This window comes from Vulpes vulpes, chromosome 7 (assembly GCF_048418805.1).
Source record: "Vulpes vulpes isolate BD-2025 chromosome 7, VulVul3, whole genome shotgun sequence".
In the NCBI taxonomy this organism is placed as follows: Eukaryota; Metazoa; Chordata; class Mammalia; order Carnivora; family Canidae; genus Vulpes; species Vulpes vulpes.
Window position 1 is genome coordinate 6437152 of NC_132786.1, and position 17255 is coordinate 6454406.

Consider the following 17255-nt stretch of genomic DNA (forward strand, 5'->3'; position numbering starts at 1 on the left):
GAGAAGTATTAATTTTCGAAAATATAGTAAGCACCTGTAATGCGCCACCTGCCTTTCTCCGCGGTCACTGAACCACAGTTTCTATGATACAAAGACCATGAATCATTCACCCCAATGAGAGGGAGCCAGGAAGGGGTATAGGAAGGAGAGGCCCCGGGAGGGCAGCCTCCACCTTCCTCACCGGATGCATCACTCCCCTTTGAGCCACTGTCACCCCCCCACACACACCTGACACCTCAGCTGGGGCCTCCACCTGTCCTCATTCTTAGCCACGTGCATTTGCCTTCCGCCCTAGTCCTCAGCACTGCTGCGACCCACAGCTTGTATAGGGCAGGGACTGTCTTACTCTTGGTCCATGCTCTCAGAGCCTGATGTGTGCAGAGCAGAAAGTGAATGCACAGTTGTTAAAACATCACGTAAGGCAGAGCATGGGAGGGGCGTGGGTTGCCTCCAACTGGACAGAGCTGGAGCAGGCTGGACCTGCGCCCTCCTCACACTTGGGCTCAGAACCCTGGTGGGGGTCGTCTCTTTCGCTCTGTCAAGTGCACGGTAACGTGTTTACCAAGACCTTGTCTGCTCTGGCCACGCCTGCCTGTCTGCCCTGCTCTGCTCCTAAGGCAGATCCTGTGCCCCAGCAGTCAAACTGGTCCATTCACCTGTCCCAGAGCGCACCTTGAGGCTCCCCGCCTCAGGCCCTCGCCTTCCCAATCTCGGCCACCACCGATAACCCAGCCCCAGGGTCGCCCCCCTTACGTGCCCCGCGGGCTGGGCTGCCCCCCCCCCCCCCGTCCGTCCGTCCGTCCGTCCGGGAGCCCCCCTCCGAGCCTCCCCTTCTGCAGCTCGCAGCCCTGCCTTCCCGGGGGTCTGTCCCCCCTCGCGAAGACCTTTAAGGGGCGGAGAGATGCACTTCAGGTCGGAGGTCGAATTAGGTCAAAGGCTGCATCACGACTGGGTTGGGCTCGGGATCAGAATTCGAACCGGGCGAGTCAGTTCCTCATCCCACTCACTAGGCGGCGCCCGCAGTCCCGTTCGGGTCCCCAGGCCTCCGGCGGTTGAAGTTTCCCATTACCTGCCTGGCGAGTTTCCTGCCTGCCCCACTGTCCCTTTAAGAAGGTGAGCCAGGTGCGGCCGGGCCCCGCCCCCGGCGCTGGCCCCGCCCCCGGCGCTGGCGCTGGCCCCGCCCCCGCCCCGCTCGCGCAGCCCTCGCGACCTGACCCAGCCGGGGGCCGAGGTCCCAGGTCCCGGCCGGCGCCATGGAGCGGCGCTGGCCCCTGGGGCTCGGGCTGCTGCTGCTGCTCCGCGCCCCGCTGCCCCCGGGGGCGCGCGCCGAGGAAGGTACCGACCCCCGCCCCCGCCCCCGCCCCCGCCCCGGCTCCCCGCGCCCCCGCCAGCGCCCCGGTGCGCCCCCCGCCCGGCGACCTCAGGTCTTCGACCCCAGACCCTGCTCTCCCGGCCCAGGCGCCCCGTAACAGTTTGCACCTGGGGGGGAGGAGGGAGCCCCTGACCCTGCGAGGAGGCAGCGCCCAGACCCCCACCCCAGCATCGTGGGGATCCCTCATTCCCAGCCAGGCTCGGCCTCCCGGGCCCAACCCAGAGGTCAGGGGTGCGAAGAGGCCTTAAGCCATCCTGGGCCCGAGGACAGAGGGACCTGCCGCTGGGGGATGGATCAGAACTCGGTGCAGAGCTCCCAGATGTGCAGGTCAAGCCTTGCCTGTGAAGCTCGCACACCCCTCCGTGGCCCTACTTCCCAAGACCCAGAGCTGTGCCTTGTCCCCTCACTGCACACCCCAGCCACAGGCTGAGCAGGCCCTTTGGCAGTACAAGGGAACCTCGGCACCCGCCCGTCTAGGGTCCCCTGCCCACACCCTACCCGCTTATGACCCCCAGGGGCTGAGGTCCTCTCTTGCCCATCCACCCTTCGCATTGGCGGATGCCTGGATGCCCCAGGCTGACCAGCCCCTGCCGAGTGAGAGGGTGCAAGTCCTGTGTGGGGCTGCTCTGCCCAACACTTCCTGCCTTGACTTTGGCCAAAGATCCAGCCCTCCAACCCTTGCCCGGCGCTGCCGGCGCTGCCCTCCGCCTTTCACACTCTGGAGGAAGACAGACTAATCCCCAGAGCTCTTCACTCCTCCTTCCTGGGCTAAACCTCGGGAAGTCACAGCTGTTAGGAACAGGATGTGGGAGGCTTGGGGCTGGGGGCCCACAGGGAGGAATGTGGGTCACACGTGTGGGGCCTCTTCGCCCAGAGGTGACAGGCCCCTCTTCTCCCTCGTGCAGTCACTCTGATGGACACGAGCACAGCACAGGGCGAGCTGGGCTGGCTGCTGGATCCCCCGGAGGATGGGGTAAGTGTCAGGGGAGGGAAGGCTCAGAGCTGCAGGCCAGTGGGAAATGGGCGGAGAGGTGGGTGGAGGAACCAAGAAAAGAGCTGGAAAAACTGGAAGTGTCTCCTCCTCGGGGAGGGGGAGGGGAGGTGAGTCAGAGCCTCCAGAATGGGACAAGGTGGGGGGGTCAGGCTTCACCCCATGAAGAACGCCTCAATGCCTGGCTCCTTCCCTCCCTGCCCCTGTGAAAGAGGGCTGAGTACTTAGGGGGACTTGGGGGGAGATGAACCCACATCCTCCAGGGAGAGGATGAACCATCCTTGGGGTGGTTGAGGGCTGAGAACCAAAACACCAGATGTGTCCTCACACTGAGGTCCCTCTGTCCCAATAGAGTTGCGCAGATAGGCTTCAGAGGGTCCGGGAGCCCCATAAAAGTGTAATGTAAGTTGTGTATACACACATGGAGACGAGAGCCAACGTTTTCATCAAACCCTTCGAAGGGTGTTTGCCTCCCCAGCTAGAGGTCCCTGAGCCCCTGGCACCTTCTCCATCCTCCCCAGCCCAGGCACACGTACGGTCCAGCTGTCTGAACCTGCTCCGAGTCCCTTCCCACCCTGGGTGTTCTTAAGACCTAGTGAGCCGAGGTAGGCGCCCGTGAGTCCCAGAGAGCACCTTTCCGCCACTCAGCAGAGCCGGCCACAGAACCACGAGAGGCTGGCCTCAGGCCCTCCTTTCCCCTCTGGTCCTGGCCCCCTTTCCCCTTCCTAGTCCAGTGGGAATTGCAATCTCTATTTCTGGGATCGGGGTCACTTGCTTTCTTTCCCTCTGGGTCCTAGGGTCCTGGCTCTAAGTTCTCCCACAGAATGGCCTATAATTAGAATTAATAGACTAAACCATACTGTATCCTACAGGAGGGGCTGCTTGGAAAATCCTGGGTTAGGCCGGCCGTAATAGGCGCCCCGTCTTGTAAAGCAGCTAATCACTCCACAGCGAGGGCCGCAGGTCTATTCGCTGGCTCCCACAGGCCTCCACCCCCGGTGTGCCCCAGCCACCCGGACCCAAATAACTTCCCTAATTGGGCCCGAGTGGAAGCAAGGCCCCTTTCGCAGCTTTGCAGAAGAGGCAAGAAGACAGCAGCAGTTACATGCTCCCCATGTCTATCTTGTCCCCTCCTTATCTTTTCAACACACACAAACACACTCGGATTCAGACTCCCCAGAATGCACCCATGTAGCAGCCAGCAGCCGGAGTGGTAAGTGAAAGGATTCTTGCTGCTGATCCTGGGCAGCTGGTTCTCCCATCTGTCACTGAGGGAACTGGGAGAGGCAAGTTACAGCTGGGAACATCTGCTCCTGGCTCCAGCTGCAGCCACGGCAATCTAGCTAATGAGCTGCACATTATCCACCTACTACCTTTCCACCTGACCTCCACCCCATGCCTTCCACTTGGCTTCCCCATCCTAGCTTCCTCTTAAGAACAGGCCCTTGGTGCCTTCATGGCCTGGACAACCCTTGCCCAATCTTTGAACTCCCTAACATAAAGCGAAAATATGTACCTCAGGTGTTATTGCCTCATGCCACCCAATCCTTAGTTTTTGTTTTCTTAGATTTTATTTATTTATTCATGAGACACACAGAGAGAGAGGGAGAGAGGCAGAGGGAGAAGCAGGCTCCATTCAGGGAGCCTGATGTGGGACTCAATCCGGGGACTCCAGGATTATGCCCTGGGCTGACTGCTGAGCCACCCAGGGATCCCCACCCCACTCCTTAGTTAATCGTTCTTTCTCTTGCCTTTTCCCAGATCTGAGAGTAGCAATGAAAGCCCTTGGAAAAGGAGACATTCTAAAGACCTCAGACTCCTCTATAAGCTAAGGGAGTTGCAACCAAAATATCAAGGGGGTATTTTATAGAATTTGAGAGCTCCTTTCTTATATTTATCTGGCAGAAAGAATATGTAAGAATGTCTGAGAAGTTTTTTTTTTTTTTTTTTTTGAGAAAGAATGAAATGGAACACTTGCCCTACCAGATTATCAGAACGGACAATATCTGTACTCAACTGTAATTAAAACCTGGCATTGCACAAGAATACCCAGGTCAATGGAACAGAATAGAAAACCCACATGAGTGAGGTTTTGGTATGTGATTAACACTGGAATTGCAAATCAATGTGCAAAATATAGACTGGACAGTAGATTGACAGCTGGATGTCCATAATTTGAGAAAGAAGAAGACAATGAGTTAAGAAGGATGTAAAGTTACATCTCCACTTCATGCTATAGACAAAAAATAAATAAATTCTAGGGAGATTAAAATCTGAACCTAAAAGCCAAACCTACAAAAATGTTAGGAGAGAATATAGATCTTTATGAGTTTGGGATGGGAGAGCTTCCCAAGTGAAATACACAACCCAGAATTCATAGAGGGAGAGAAGATAGATGTTATGATGTGAGATTTTTAAAGGTACCAACATCAAAGACATCATTAGCAAATTAAGTGGCGTGATGGGAAGAAAACATTTGAAATGTATTTCAAGCAAACGATGAACACCTATAATGTAAAAAAAAAAAGAAAAAAAATCTCATCGAAATGAATATTCCAAAGATAAGAACAGAATATCAGGCAAAGTTTACAAACGTAATTACATAAAAATAGAAATAGCCAGTGAACAAAATAGAAACACACAACCTCCTTCTCAAAATAAAAAATGTTAATTAAAATGGCAAGAAGCTGTGTTTTGTCCATAAGATAGGCCAAAAGTAAAGAGATCGTTAATATCCAGGTTTTCAAAAAATGAGGCCTCATGCATTGTTGGTGAAACCGTAAATTGATAAATCCTTTTTGGAGGCCAATCTGACACTATCTTCTTATAAAATTTATAGTATTTACCCTTTGATATAGCAGTTCTACAGAAATCTTTTAGAAATCTGTACATGTAGGGCAGCCGGGTGACTCAGCGGTTTAGCGCCGCCTTCAGCCCAGGGCCTGATCCTGGAGACCCGGAATCGAGTCCCACGTTGGGCTTCCTGCATGGAGCCTGCTTCTCCCTCTGCCTATGTCCCTGCCTCTCTCTCTCTGTGTGTCTCTCATGAATAAATAAATAAAATATTAAAAAAAAAAAAGAAATCTGTGCGTGTAGACTTTAAACAACAGTAGAAAAAAAAAACAGTAGAACTGGAAACTACCTAAATGCCCAAGAATAGGGGAATGAATAAATAATTGACAGTACATCCATACAGTGGAATACTGTGTTATAGATTGCTAAAAAGAATTAGGTAGATCTATTTATATTCTTGTGAACATCTTTCAAAGACTTTTTAAGGTGGTTTTTTTTTTTTTAGATTTAGATTTTTAAAGATTTTTTCATTTATGCATTTGAGAGAGACAGAAAGAGCAAATGAGGGCATGAGCAGAGGGAGAGGGAGAAGCAGACACTGGTGAGTAGGGAGCCCCGATCTAGGACTCCATCCCACAACCCTGGGTTCGTGACCTGAGCTGAAGACAGACACTTAACCGGCTGAGCCACCCAGGCGCCCCTCAAAGGCTTTTTTTGTTTGTTAAAAACAAAAAGTAGATTACGAAATAGCCTTGTGTCCAAAAAAGAAAAAATATGTTAAAAACACATACGCAGAAAAATATTCAGACACATCTCTAGGGGCGCTGAAAATGGTCTGGTGAGCTTTATTCCAAATTGTTCAGAGTGGCTCCCTGTGAAGGGGCAGTTGGGTGAAAGGACTTTCACTTCACGTTATATATGTTTATTCTTTGACTTTTAATAATAAGCGCAGAGAGACATAATGATCCAGAGCTTAAACTCTAGGGGCACCTGGGTGGCTCAGTGGTTGAGCGTCTGCCTTTGGCTGAGGTTATGATCCCTGGGTCCTGGGATCGAGTGCTACATTGGACTCCCAATAGGGAGCCTGCTTCTCCCTCTGCCTAGGTCTCTGACTTTTTCTGTGACTCTGATGAATAAATAAAATCTTAAAAAAAAAAAAAAGGGCTTAAACTCTAGAGCCTAGGGTGCCTGGGTGTGTGTCCCAGCTTTGCCTCCTAATAACTGAGTGCATAGGGCAAGTCATTGAACTTTGCGCTGTGACTCAGTTTCCTCATGGGAAGTGCTTGCAACAGTGACTGCCCCATTAGGCTAGCCGTTATTATGAATAAGTCTAAAAATTATTTTAATGTAAAAACAGGTAAGAGGCATGGACTGCATGGTGTCTGGGAGTCCACCCAACCCCGTCCATTGTTGATTTTGATAGTGACCATAACTAGAGGGATATTAGAAGGGGTGAGTTCCCTCCATACAGAAGGGTTCTATGCTTGTTCTTGCCCCCCGAGCTTAGGGGCCTTGATATAAATGTACTAACTATCCTCTTCTCTGAACAAGGAGCCAGACAGGTTTCGTGAGTGAGCGTTTTGCCATCAGAGTCTGTCTTTGCCACGACTCTGCTGACGAGACGGGGAAAAATTGGTGCTCGTGCTTCCAAAGTTGGAGTGGGCTCATTGAAGGCATCGCTGTTGTCATGCCCGTCCTGTATCCAAATAACTCCTGACCCTGAGCACTTAACTTACTGTCCTCAGGCCCATGGTGGGAAGACAGCAGGACAAGTAGCGTGAACCCAGGGAGGTCTAGCGAACCAGAGTCTGGGGGGCAGGTGGTGACTTGGAGCCTGACTCGATTCTCCTCTCACAGTGGAGTGAGGTGCAGCAGATCCTGAACGGGACGCCCCTTTACATGTACCAGGACTGCCCAGTGCAAGCAGGCGGGGACACTGACCACTGGCTGCGCTCCAACTGGATCTACCGCGGGGAGGAAGCTTCTCGGGTCCACGTGGAGCTGCAGTTCACTGTGAGGGACTGTAAGAGTTTCCCTGGCGGAGCCGGGCCTCTGGGCTGCAAGGAGACCTTCAACCTCCTGTACATGGAGAGTGACCAGGACGTGGGCATCCAGCTCCGACGGCCTTTGTTCCAAAAGGTGCTTCTACCCCCACCCCCACACGCACCCCCACCCCCGCTCCTCCAGTGCCATTTTGGTCCTAACACTGGTTCCCGCCTCACTCTTTCCCAGGACCCTGCTCAGCTAAGGAGAAAGACAAAGTGGCATAAACAGAAAGAGGTCTAGGTGTCAACTAAGGATGAGAATGTGGGCCTAGACATCAGAAGAGGTGCAGTTGAGTAGAGCAGCATCCCCCACGGCTGCGGCCCACCTCCCAGGACCCCCCTGGATGCCTGGGCAGTACTGAACCCCAGATGTGCCACGTTCTTTCCTGCACATCCATCCCCGTGCTGAGCGCTCATGTGTAAACCAGGCGCCGTACGAGGGGAGTAACTAGTAATGAACTAGAACAGTCGTGACAGGATGCTGCAATAAGTCATCAGAGTAGCCTCTCTCCCTCTCGAACTACGTCATTGCTCTGTAGTCACCCTCCTGGGGGTACCGTGAGACGATGCGACGCCTTGGGAGGGGATGAGCGGAGGCCCACGGCCAGGTGTTGAATCCCGACGTTGCCCCGTCAGGCTGCTACTGACCTGCTGATGCAAGGTCAGACGGAGGATCACCTGCTTGCACCTGTGGCTGATGGCACTGGGTAACACCTGCCACCCCGAAAGCCCAGCCACGGATAAGCAGGAACCACCATGTCTTTCCTACTGTGTCCCGGCTTCGGGCTCCGCTGAACCCCTCCGAGGCTGCTTACCTGGTCTTACAGTAGCGTTGATAGCGGTGCCAGCCTTCACCTGGGTCGGAGGCTTTGCCTCCACTGACATAACAGCCTCCCCTGGGGGAGGCTGGGAAGAGGTATTTGGACTTTCCCTATCAGCCTGTAGGGTGCTGGTGTGCGGCACACCCCAGGGGTCCACCCGGGGGTGCGCAGGGAGACTGTTCTCTACGGGCTGCGGGCTCTCTCCCTAATGCCATCCGTTTCTTTCCGACTCAAGGAAACGTACCAGAATGCAGAGGTGTAAGGAGCCTGTTATTTATAGGATGTGCTCTCATCTTTTTTTTTTTTTCCAAAGGGAAGACGTTGTAAAGTTTGTTATTAGTAATAAATTAACCATGACGCACTTTATAACTGATCACCTCACTGGCACAGAGGTTGGGAACACCTTCGAATAGTGGAAATTATATGGGCTGTAGCGTCTCACTGCCCGGATTCCAGCCACACCACGTCGTACAAGGTCTTGGACCTGTCCTACTCCTAGCCTTAGTTTCCCCATCTGTAAAGTGGGGCTGGCCATCCGTCCCACCTCACTGGACCCAAACAGTGTAACACGCACAGGACGCTTAGCTCAGTGGCTCACACGTAATAAGCCCTTGGTTTATGGTTGCAGGAACTCTAAGGTATCAAGCAAACAATCGTTTTTTTTCTGTTCCGTGGGCATGAAGCATGACTTGCCATTCCACCTCCACCCCCCGCCCCCCCTCTTCCCAGGTAACTACTGTGGCTGCAGACCAGAGCTTCACCATCCGGGACCTCGCGTCTGGCGCTGTGAAACTGAACGTGGAGCGCTGCTCCTTGGGGCGCCTGACCCGCCGAGGCCTCTACCTCGCTTTCCACAACCCAGGTGCCTGTGTGGCCCTGGTGTCCGTAAGGGTCTTTTACCAGCGCTGTCCTGAGGTCGTGCAGGGCTTGGCCCGATTCCCCGACACTCTGCCCGGACCTGGCGGGCTGGTGGAGGTGGCGGGGACCTGCTTGCCCCACGCCCAGGTCAGCCCCGGCCCCTCAGGTGCGCCCCGCATGCACTGCAGCCCCGACGGGGAGTGGCTGGTGCCCGTGGGGCGGTGCCACTGTGAGCCCGGCTACGAGGAAGGTGGCAGCGGTGAAGGATGCCTGGGTAAGGAGACTGGAGGAGGCGGTGGGGACATGCGGGGGTAGGGGGGTCCTCCAGGTGCTGGGGGACGGAAGGATGCTTCTGCGCCATCTCAGTGATGTTTAGACTGAGCAGCTGAGCACCCCCTTACCCCCCACCCCAGGGAGGCACCTGTGTTTCTGGTACAAAGGACTGGGGGAGGGAGGGGGAGTGGGGATGAGCCTGCCTGTAACGGCTGGACATCCATGGCTCCGCTGCATTCTCTCTCCAGCCTGTCCCAGTGGCTCCTACCGGGCGGACGCAGATGCGCCCCGTTGTGTCAAGTGCCCAGGACACAGCGCAGCTGAGTCCGAGGGGGCCACCCTCTGCATCTGCGACAGCGGCCATTTCCGAGCCCCTGGGGAGGGCCCCCAGGTGTCCTGCACACGTGAGTCCCGGGTGGCGGGGCTGGACTTTGTCCAGCCCGTGTTAAGGTTGGAATCCTCCAGAGCTTTTCTGATAGTGGGCATCCTTTAAAGTGTCGGATGCTTAGAGGACACCTGGCTGGCTCAGCGGCTGAGCATCTGCCTTTGGCTCAGGTCATGATCCCGGGGTCCTGGGATCGAGTCCCGCATCGGGCTCCCCGCAGGGAGCCTGCTTCTCCCTCTGCCTGGGTCTCTGCCTCTCTCTCTGTGTGTGTCTCATGAATAAATAAAATCTTAAAAAAAAAAAAAAAGTGCCAGAGACTTTAGGCTCCCCTGCCCCAGAAGAAGGCAGAAGGTGAAGGTCCTTTTCCCTCAATGGGAATCTCCCAGCAAGGCCTTCGGAGGTAGGAGGAGGCAGGGGCCAGCAGCTTGGACAGAGCGAGAGCGCAGCTGGCTCCTCCCGACGGCTCTTCTCCTTACAGGACCCCCCTCAGTTCCCCGAAACCTGAGCTTCTCTGTGTTGGGGACTCAGCTCTCGCTGCGTTGGGAACCTCCAGCGGATACGGGGGGGCGCCAGGATGTGAGGTACAGCGTGGGGTGTTCACAGTGCCGGGGAGCAGCGGTGGACGGGGGGCCCTGCCAGCCCTGCGGGGGAAGTGTCCGCTTTTCCCCGGGAGCCAGCGGGCTCACGGCGCCGGCCGTGCGCGTCAACGGCCTTGAACCCTACGCCAACTACACCTTTAACGTGGAGGCCCAGAACGGAGTGTCGGGGCTGGGCACCTCCACCCCCGCCAGCGCCTCCCTGAGCATCAGCATGGGCCATGCAGGTGAGCAGCCGGGACGGGCCTGGAAGAAACCAGAAGGGCTGAGGACTCCAGGGCCAAGGGGATGGGCAGGAAGCAATCGAAACGCTGTTGAAGCTCTTTCCTCTTTCTTTCCAAACCCACTGGACCCCTCCCGGCTCCCAGAGTCCCTGTCAGGCCTGTCCCTGAGGCTGGTGAAGAAGGAGCCGCGGCAGCTGGAACTGACCTGGGCAGGGTCCAGGCCGCGCAGCCCCGGGGCGAACCTGAGCTACGAGCTGCACGTGCTGAATCAGGTGCAGGGGGGCTGCGGGACCGCGTCTGGGGTCCCCGCCGGGCACACCCCGGCATCCCCGGGTACGGGGTGGACGGAAAACTGACCAAAGTGAGCTGTGCGGCTTTCTCAGGTCAAAAGCCTACAGGGAGCCCTGTCCTGACCGCTCCCTGCCCGTCTCCATGAGATCCCAGGACTGGCCATCGCCTCCGCCCGGTTGGGCTCAGCACAGGCCAGCTGACGTTAGCTCTCATCCACAGGACGAAGAACGGCATCAGATGGTTCTGGAACCCAGGGTCTTGCTGACTGAGCTGCAGCCAGACACCACGTACATTGTCAGGGTTCGAATGTTGACCCCTCTAGGGCCTGGCCCGTTCTCCCCTGACCATGAGTTTCGGACAAGCCCACCAGGTGAGGGGTTATCCCATGTTCTACCCCACACCCATGCACCTGTCACCCCACTGAGGCTTCTCAGACCCTGGCTTCTTCCCACACGCACAGACGCACACTTAGAGGCTGCCTGGGGTGCGGAGATCCCCCCACGGACCCACACGAAGCCCCTGCCGCATCGTAATCTCCTCAGATACCCCGACCCTGGATGTGGCCTTCCAGTGTCCTGTCCACTCTCCCAAGCCCTCGGGGTCGTGCTCGTCAGTAGGCAGCCCCAAGCTAGTGGTCCCAGTGTGAGGCTCTCTCTCACACACCCCCATCTCCTTGGGTAGGGGACCCCCCTGTGGCCCACTGAGGGCTCTGCCCCCGGGCATGCCCTGTTAGCCACCATCATTGCTGTGGCTTCTGAGCCCTCCAGCCTTCCTCACGCCATGTGCCACAGTTTCCAGGGGCCTGACCGGAGGAGAGATTGTGGCCATCATCTTCGGGCTGCTCCTGGGTGTCGCTCTGCTGATGGGGATGCTCTTCTTCCGATCAAGGTGCTGCTGCTGTCCCTCGCGGCTACCACCCGGGGTCCCTTTGCCTGGCCAGAAATCCCAGAACACAGCCCCAGCAACCCTCCCAGCCCTTAGGACGAAAGCTCCAGTGTACCCCCAACGCCATCCTACACCCCCACCCTGTCGTTTGTGGGAATAGCCCAGCCAGAGGGCCCTGGGCCAGTCCTGGGACTCTGAAGAAGCTGTCCCCTCCCCCCCCACAGGAAAGCACAGCGGAGACACCCGCAGAGGCAACGTGACCGTGTCGCCGAAGTGAACCGAGGTGAGCCCAGGGCACCTGTGCGTATATGTGGTGGTGGAGCGGGGTGGGGGCAGCGGTATTGGGACATGCCATGGAGATGGAACCAGAGAACCCACATTTGCCAGGCCAACTCTGGGAGCACGGGTTGGGGCTGTTGTCTCTAGGGCTTTACTGTTTTGCCACCTAATTAACTTTGGTTAATTAATTTTGTAACGATAGCCCCCCAGAGGCTCTGTGCAATTACCTGTTAGCTCTTGCTGCCTCTGTTCCAACACCTGGGCCCGGGGCGGCCTCCCCCGTCCTGGCTGGCCAGGTCTGTGGGCTGAGTCTCAGCGAGGAAACGATTGCTGGCAGGCCCCTAGAAGTCCTCCAGGGCATGTGGGCTTCCTGCGGGTCACCTCATTAGGCGTCCCACGAAAGGGGGAGTCAGTGGTTCATCCAAGTGAAAGGGTGGGAGTGAGGCTTGTCTGGGAATGTGCATGAGGTGTGAGTGATCGGAGGAGTATGGCTAGCAGGGGTGAGGAGGAAGGGCGAGGAATCTGAAGTGTGGTCAGTGAGCCGAGGGAAGATTGGGTAACCAGAGGCCGTGAACAGCTTTCAGGCCCGGTTCTGGCCCGCAGCTCTGGGCCTCTGGGGGCAGGGACGCGGAGCTTTGCACATAGACAGAGGAAGGTTTTTCTCCCGCTTTAGCCAAAATGGGACTCCTAAGAGAGCAGAACAATGAAAAGTCTGGGGAGTGCTGTTGGCCCCAGCTCCCCTCGCCACCACCACAAAATCCTCCCGAGCCATCACGCTGGGGCTCCTGTGGCCGAGCCCTCCCTGTTCTCCCCGCAGAGGACAAGCTGTGGCTGAAGCCTTACGTGGACCTCCAAGCGTATGAGGACCCCGCCCAGGGAGCCCTGGACTTCACCCAGGAGCTTGATCCAGGCTGGCTGATTGTGGACACTGTCATAGGGGAAGGTGAGCCCTGCGGGTCCCCTCTGCGTGACAGCATGGAGCTGCTCGCCAGCTGGTCTCTCGGCTGCCCCAAGGGCTCCTAGACGAGTTCCCTCTCTGCTCTACCCCGTATCCTGCTTGAATCGCTGTGGTCAAGTGGTAACCCCCTTATCGGGTGTTCTAGAGCAGCCCCTGCTTCCTACACAATCTGCTTCTGTGGTTACGGAGTTTCTGATTAACAGCCCAAACATGTGATGTTTGTCAACAGAAGGGTCGCTGTGCCCAGGCTCAGGCTATTCTCAGATGGCTCCGAAATGTGGGAGAGATTCAAAGCCTCCCTCACCCCGCATTCCCCCCCACCCCGGGGTCCAGTGTCCTTGGGCCGCCCTGATCCCTTGGGTCACCAGAGGAAATGGATCTGAGCAGAGAACAAAGCTTGGCAGTGTCATTGGCAGTTGTGCAGCTGAGCCAGCTGAGCTGTGACCGGAGGAGCTCGCGGAAGAGACGAGGCAGTGGTTAGCCTCCCCCGTCACTGGAGCGCTGGCCCTGGACCAGCCTGTCCTTGCTGAACACAGCCCAGGGCCACCGCACAGCCACGCTCACTGGGCGTTTACTGAGCCGCTCCCCTTAGCCAGGAGCTCTACCCACCTGGGGGGACAGTACTGAATAGGTTGCAGAGCTGCACTCCTCTTCCAGACTCCCGTCTCCTTCCCCAGGAAGTGCAGCACGAGAGCCCCTTTCCCGGAAAGGTCAAGCCACTTTTCTGATCCAGAGAAGAAAAGAACCAGGGGCCTGGAGGATACTGCTGCCCATCCCCCTAGGGGAGCCTGCCGGGGCATCCAGCCATGGCCTGTTTTCTTTCCACCCAGGAGAGTTTGGAGAAGTCTATCGAGGGACCCTGAGAATCCCTAGCCAGGACTGCAAGACTGTGGCCATTAAGACCTTGAAAGACACGTCTCCAGACGGCCAGTGGTGGAACTTCCTTCGAGAGGCAACTATCATGGGCCAGTTCAACCACCCGCACATTTTGCACCTGGAAGGCGTTGTCACAAAGCGTACGAGCAGCGGTCCCCGAGAGCATGGGGAGAGAAAGAGGAGGAAAGGAGGGTGTGAGACCCCCGGGAGAGAAGGGGAAATATGCTGCCGGGGGCAGGAAGTCTGGTTCTGGGTGGCGATGGGATACAGGCTGCCGTGCTGACATGTGCTTTGTGTCTCAGGAAAGCCCATCATGATCATCACGGAGTTTATGGAGAACGGAGCCCTGGATGCCTTCCTGAGGGTGAGGAGGGCGGAGAGCCAGCTGGGAAGGGGAATGCACCCATGGACCCCGGGGTTTGGCTCCTGGTTTGGGAAGGAGACCCCGCCCATTCCCTGACTTGCCCTCTCACCCTGCTGCAGGAGCGGGAGGACCAGCTGGTCCCTGGGCAGCTGGTGGCCATGCTGCAGGGCATTGCATCTGGCATGAACTACCTCAGTGACCACAATTATGTCCACCGGGACCTCGCGGCCAGGAACATCTTAGTGAGTCAGAACCTGTGCTGCAAGGTGTCTGACTTCGGCCTGACCCGCCTCCTGGACAACTTCGATGGCACCTATGAAACCCAGGTTAGAGCCGAGTCGTCATTACGTGCACGCGCACACACACACGATTATGTGTCGTACATGTAGTCACACATGCACAAGTACAGGACACATGCTCTTGTGGACACAATACTCATGCCTTTGCACAGGTGTTTTGTTGTGTGCGCCGCCCCCCTCCCCCCAATGCCCTGAAACACATCACCTCTCTGTCCTACGTGCCCTGTTAGGGAGGAAAGATCCCCATCCGTTGGACAGCCCCTGAAGCCATTGCCCACCGCACCTTCACCACAGCCAGCGATGTGTGGAGCTTTGGGATTGTGATGTGGGAGGTGCTGAGTTTTGGAGACAAGCCCTATGGGGAGATGAGCAATCAGGAGGTAAGCCTGGGGTGCTCTTCCCATGTCACCCCTCACTCCTCGGCTCCTCCCACAAGCCTCCCATGGCTCTTGCCTGCAAATATCCTATTCCTTCTTCCTGACCCAGTTTTTCCGCACTCTTGTTCCTGTCCCCTTTGCCTCATTCCTTGTTCTCGTCATTACTCTCAGGGGTGAGTAGAGGCTCTATTGCAGTGATCTTGTGTGAACGGAGATTTCTCAGGGGCTCTCAGGGAAGGTGAGCCTCCAACCTCAAGGCCACTCCACCCCCCCCCCCCGCCCCCCGCCCACGACAGGTAATGAAGAGCATTGAGGATGGGTACCGGCTGCCGCCTCCCGTGGACTGCCCTGCTCCTCTCTATGAACTCATGAAGAATTGCTGGGCCTATGACCGGGCCCGTCGGCCCTCCTTCCACCAGCTGAAGGCACATCTGGACCAGTTGCTTGCCAACCCCCACTCACTGCGGACCATTGCTAACTTTGATCCCAGGTAACCACACTGGAGAGGGCACAGGGTTTCGAAGGGCAGGTGTGGGAGAGGAGCATTCAGCTGCATTCATGAGCTCTGGACAGAGCACAGCATGCTGCTGAGGCAGGAGGAGTCTGAGCCCTTGTGGGACAGTCTACCCTGAGGGAGGACACACCATCCCGTCCTTGTCCGGTAGAGGACAGGAAGCGAGCACACAGAGGATGGAAAGCGATAGGCAGTGCTTACGACCTGGTATCTCCTCCGGGGAGCTCAGTCACTAGGGTGGGGAAGACAGAGCAACCAGCAGGTGCCAGTGGGAGGCATGTCATTACTGGGAGGGGCAGCCTTGTGGGGTCTCCCAGAGCACACGGCAGGCATGGGTTGGGGCGCTGAGGGCGGGCTTAGTGCGGGATGGCAGCAGTGTTGTTTAGGGACAGTGGCCAGGGGTGAAGCTGGAGAGGTGGAGGACCAGCTCTGCTGAGAAGTTTGGACTTTATCCGGAGCATGGGGCACTATCGACCGATTTTGAAATTGGAGGGACTCCCTCAGAATCGTGTTTTGCCAAAAACATTGCCAGAATGTGGAGAATGAACTGGTGGCAGGGCTGAGGAGGGGGAGGGGGGTGGGCATGGCTGGACTTTGAATGCTCAATCCAGTAAACCAGCCCTGGCATGCTGGCCTCTGTATCAAACCACCATATATAACCTTGTTTCTGGGAGAAAATGTGCTCCAAGTTCCAACTTCTGCAACTATCTTTTGGAGCAGGACTCCCTCGTATACTGGAGACTGCATGTGCTAATCTTTCTGGAATGTTGAAAATTTTTCCCCCAGCAGATTTACTTTGCTAATGGTTTTGGCTCTGGCTGGCTTGAGCACAGGAACACTCATTGTCTCGTGGGTGTCGGAGGGCAAGAATAACAGCCGGGCTTGGAGGTGGCAAGTGGTGGCTGCTCCCAGAATTCACAGGGGCCACCCAGACAAGGGCAGGGCCATGCCCAGCTTCCGAGGCCTCAGCTCCTCTGTCTCCTGCGTCCTTCCTCTGGGCTGGGAGAGTGGGAGAGTTGACACTTGGGAGTCAGTCCCCAGTCAGTCAGCCGGAACTGGCCACTCTGGTGGGAGGTGGGCCGGTCGCATGCTTGTGTTCGGGCCTTCCAGGGCTGCCACCCCCCTGGGTCTTTCAAAGCAGCAGGACTGTCAGCCCGCCCATTGCTGTGAACACACCAGGAATCAGGCCAGGAAATGAGTTCACAGACAATGGCCAGGCTAATCCACAAAGTCCAGATAATCTCTGTGCTCAGACACCCAACTTGAACGCTGGCCGCAGATGCTCAGAGGCTGAGCCCCGATGTCAGGGAAGCTGGAGCTGGAAGGCAGAGGACAGCCCCCGCATCTCCCTCCCATGTGACTGGGGTACCGGTGTCCCGCAGGGTGACGCTTCGCCTGCCCAGCCTCAGTGGCTCCGACGGGATCCCCTATCGCAGCGTCCCCGAGTGGCTGGAGTCCATACGCATGAAACGCTACATTCTGCACTTCCGCTCAGCAGGGCTGGACACCATGGAGTGTGTGCTGGAGCTGACGGCCGAGTGAGGACCTGGGGGGGAGGGGGGTGCTGGGCACGGAGAACTGCGGGGGGGGTTAGGCTCACACTCAACAATCCCCTTTCGTTGCCCACAGGGACCTGGCCCAGATGGGGATCACGCTGCCAGGACACCAGAAGCGCATTCTTTGCAGTATTCAGGGATTCAAGGACTGAGCCCCTCCCCCACCCACCCTGTCGTCGTCGTGGGGGCAAAGAGGGGGGCCATGGTCACTCCCCATGGCCCTCCCCTCAGCCTACTTATGTAGGCCTTTGGTGCTGCTCCTGCCCACCCTCCCCTGAGGAACTCACCTCTGGGCCCGGGAGCCTTTGTTTTAAAAAGGGAGGTAGGGGTGGAAGTGAAAAGGTAATCGTGGGGGGGACCTGGGGAAGGGTTTAATATATATACATATACATACATATATTTTTGTAAATAAACAGGAACTGAGTTTTCCCCTTTACCCCTGGCTCTTGTATTCCCTGTACTTCCTCTACCCCACCCATGAGGGCCGTATGCACAAAA

General features: G+C 56.6%; 1 protein-coding gene across 1 annotated transcript; it reads left to right on the top strand.

Moving 5' to 3' along the window:
- The first annotated feature begins 1084 nt into the window (after nt 1-1084).
- Nucleotides 1085-17193, top strand: EPHA1 (EPH receptor A1). Its single transcript, XM_072762807.1, has 18 exons — nt 1085-1335; nt 2278-2345; nt 7014-7295; nt 8752-9154; nt 9402-9557; nt 10017-10361; nt 10503-10630; nt 10869-11019; nt 11441-11537; nt 11759-11817; nt 12631-12756; nt 13602-13787; nt 13950-14011; nt 14131-14337; nt 14541-14690; nt 14984-15177; nt 16584-16739; nt 16831-17193. Exons 1-18 carry the CDS (start codon nt 1254-1256, stop codon nt 16907-16909), a joined length of 2931 nt encoding a protein of 976 aa, XP_072618908.1. The 5' UTR covers nt 1085-1253; the 3' UTR covers nt 16910-17193.
- The last annotated feature ends 62 nt before the right edge of the window (nt 17194-17255 follow it).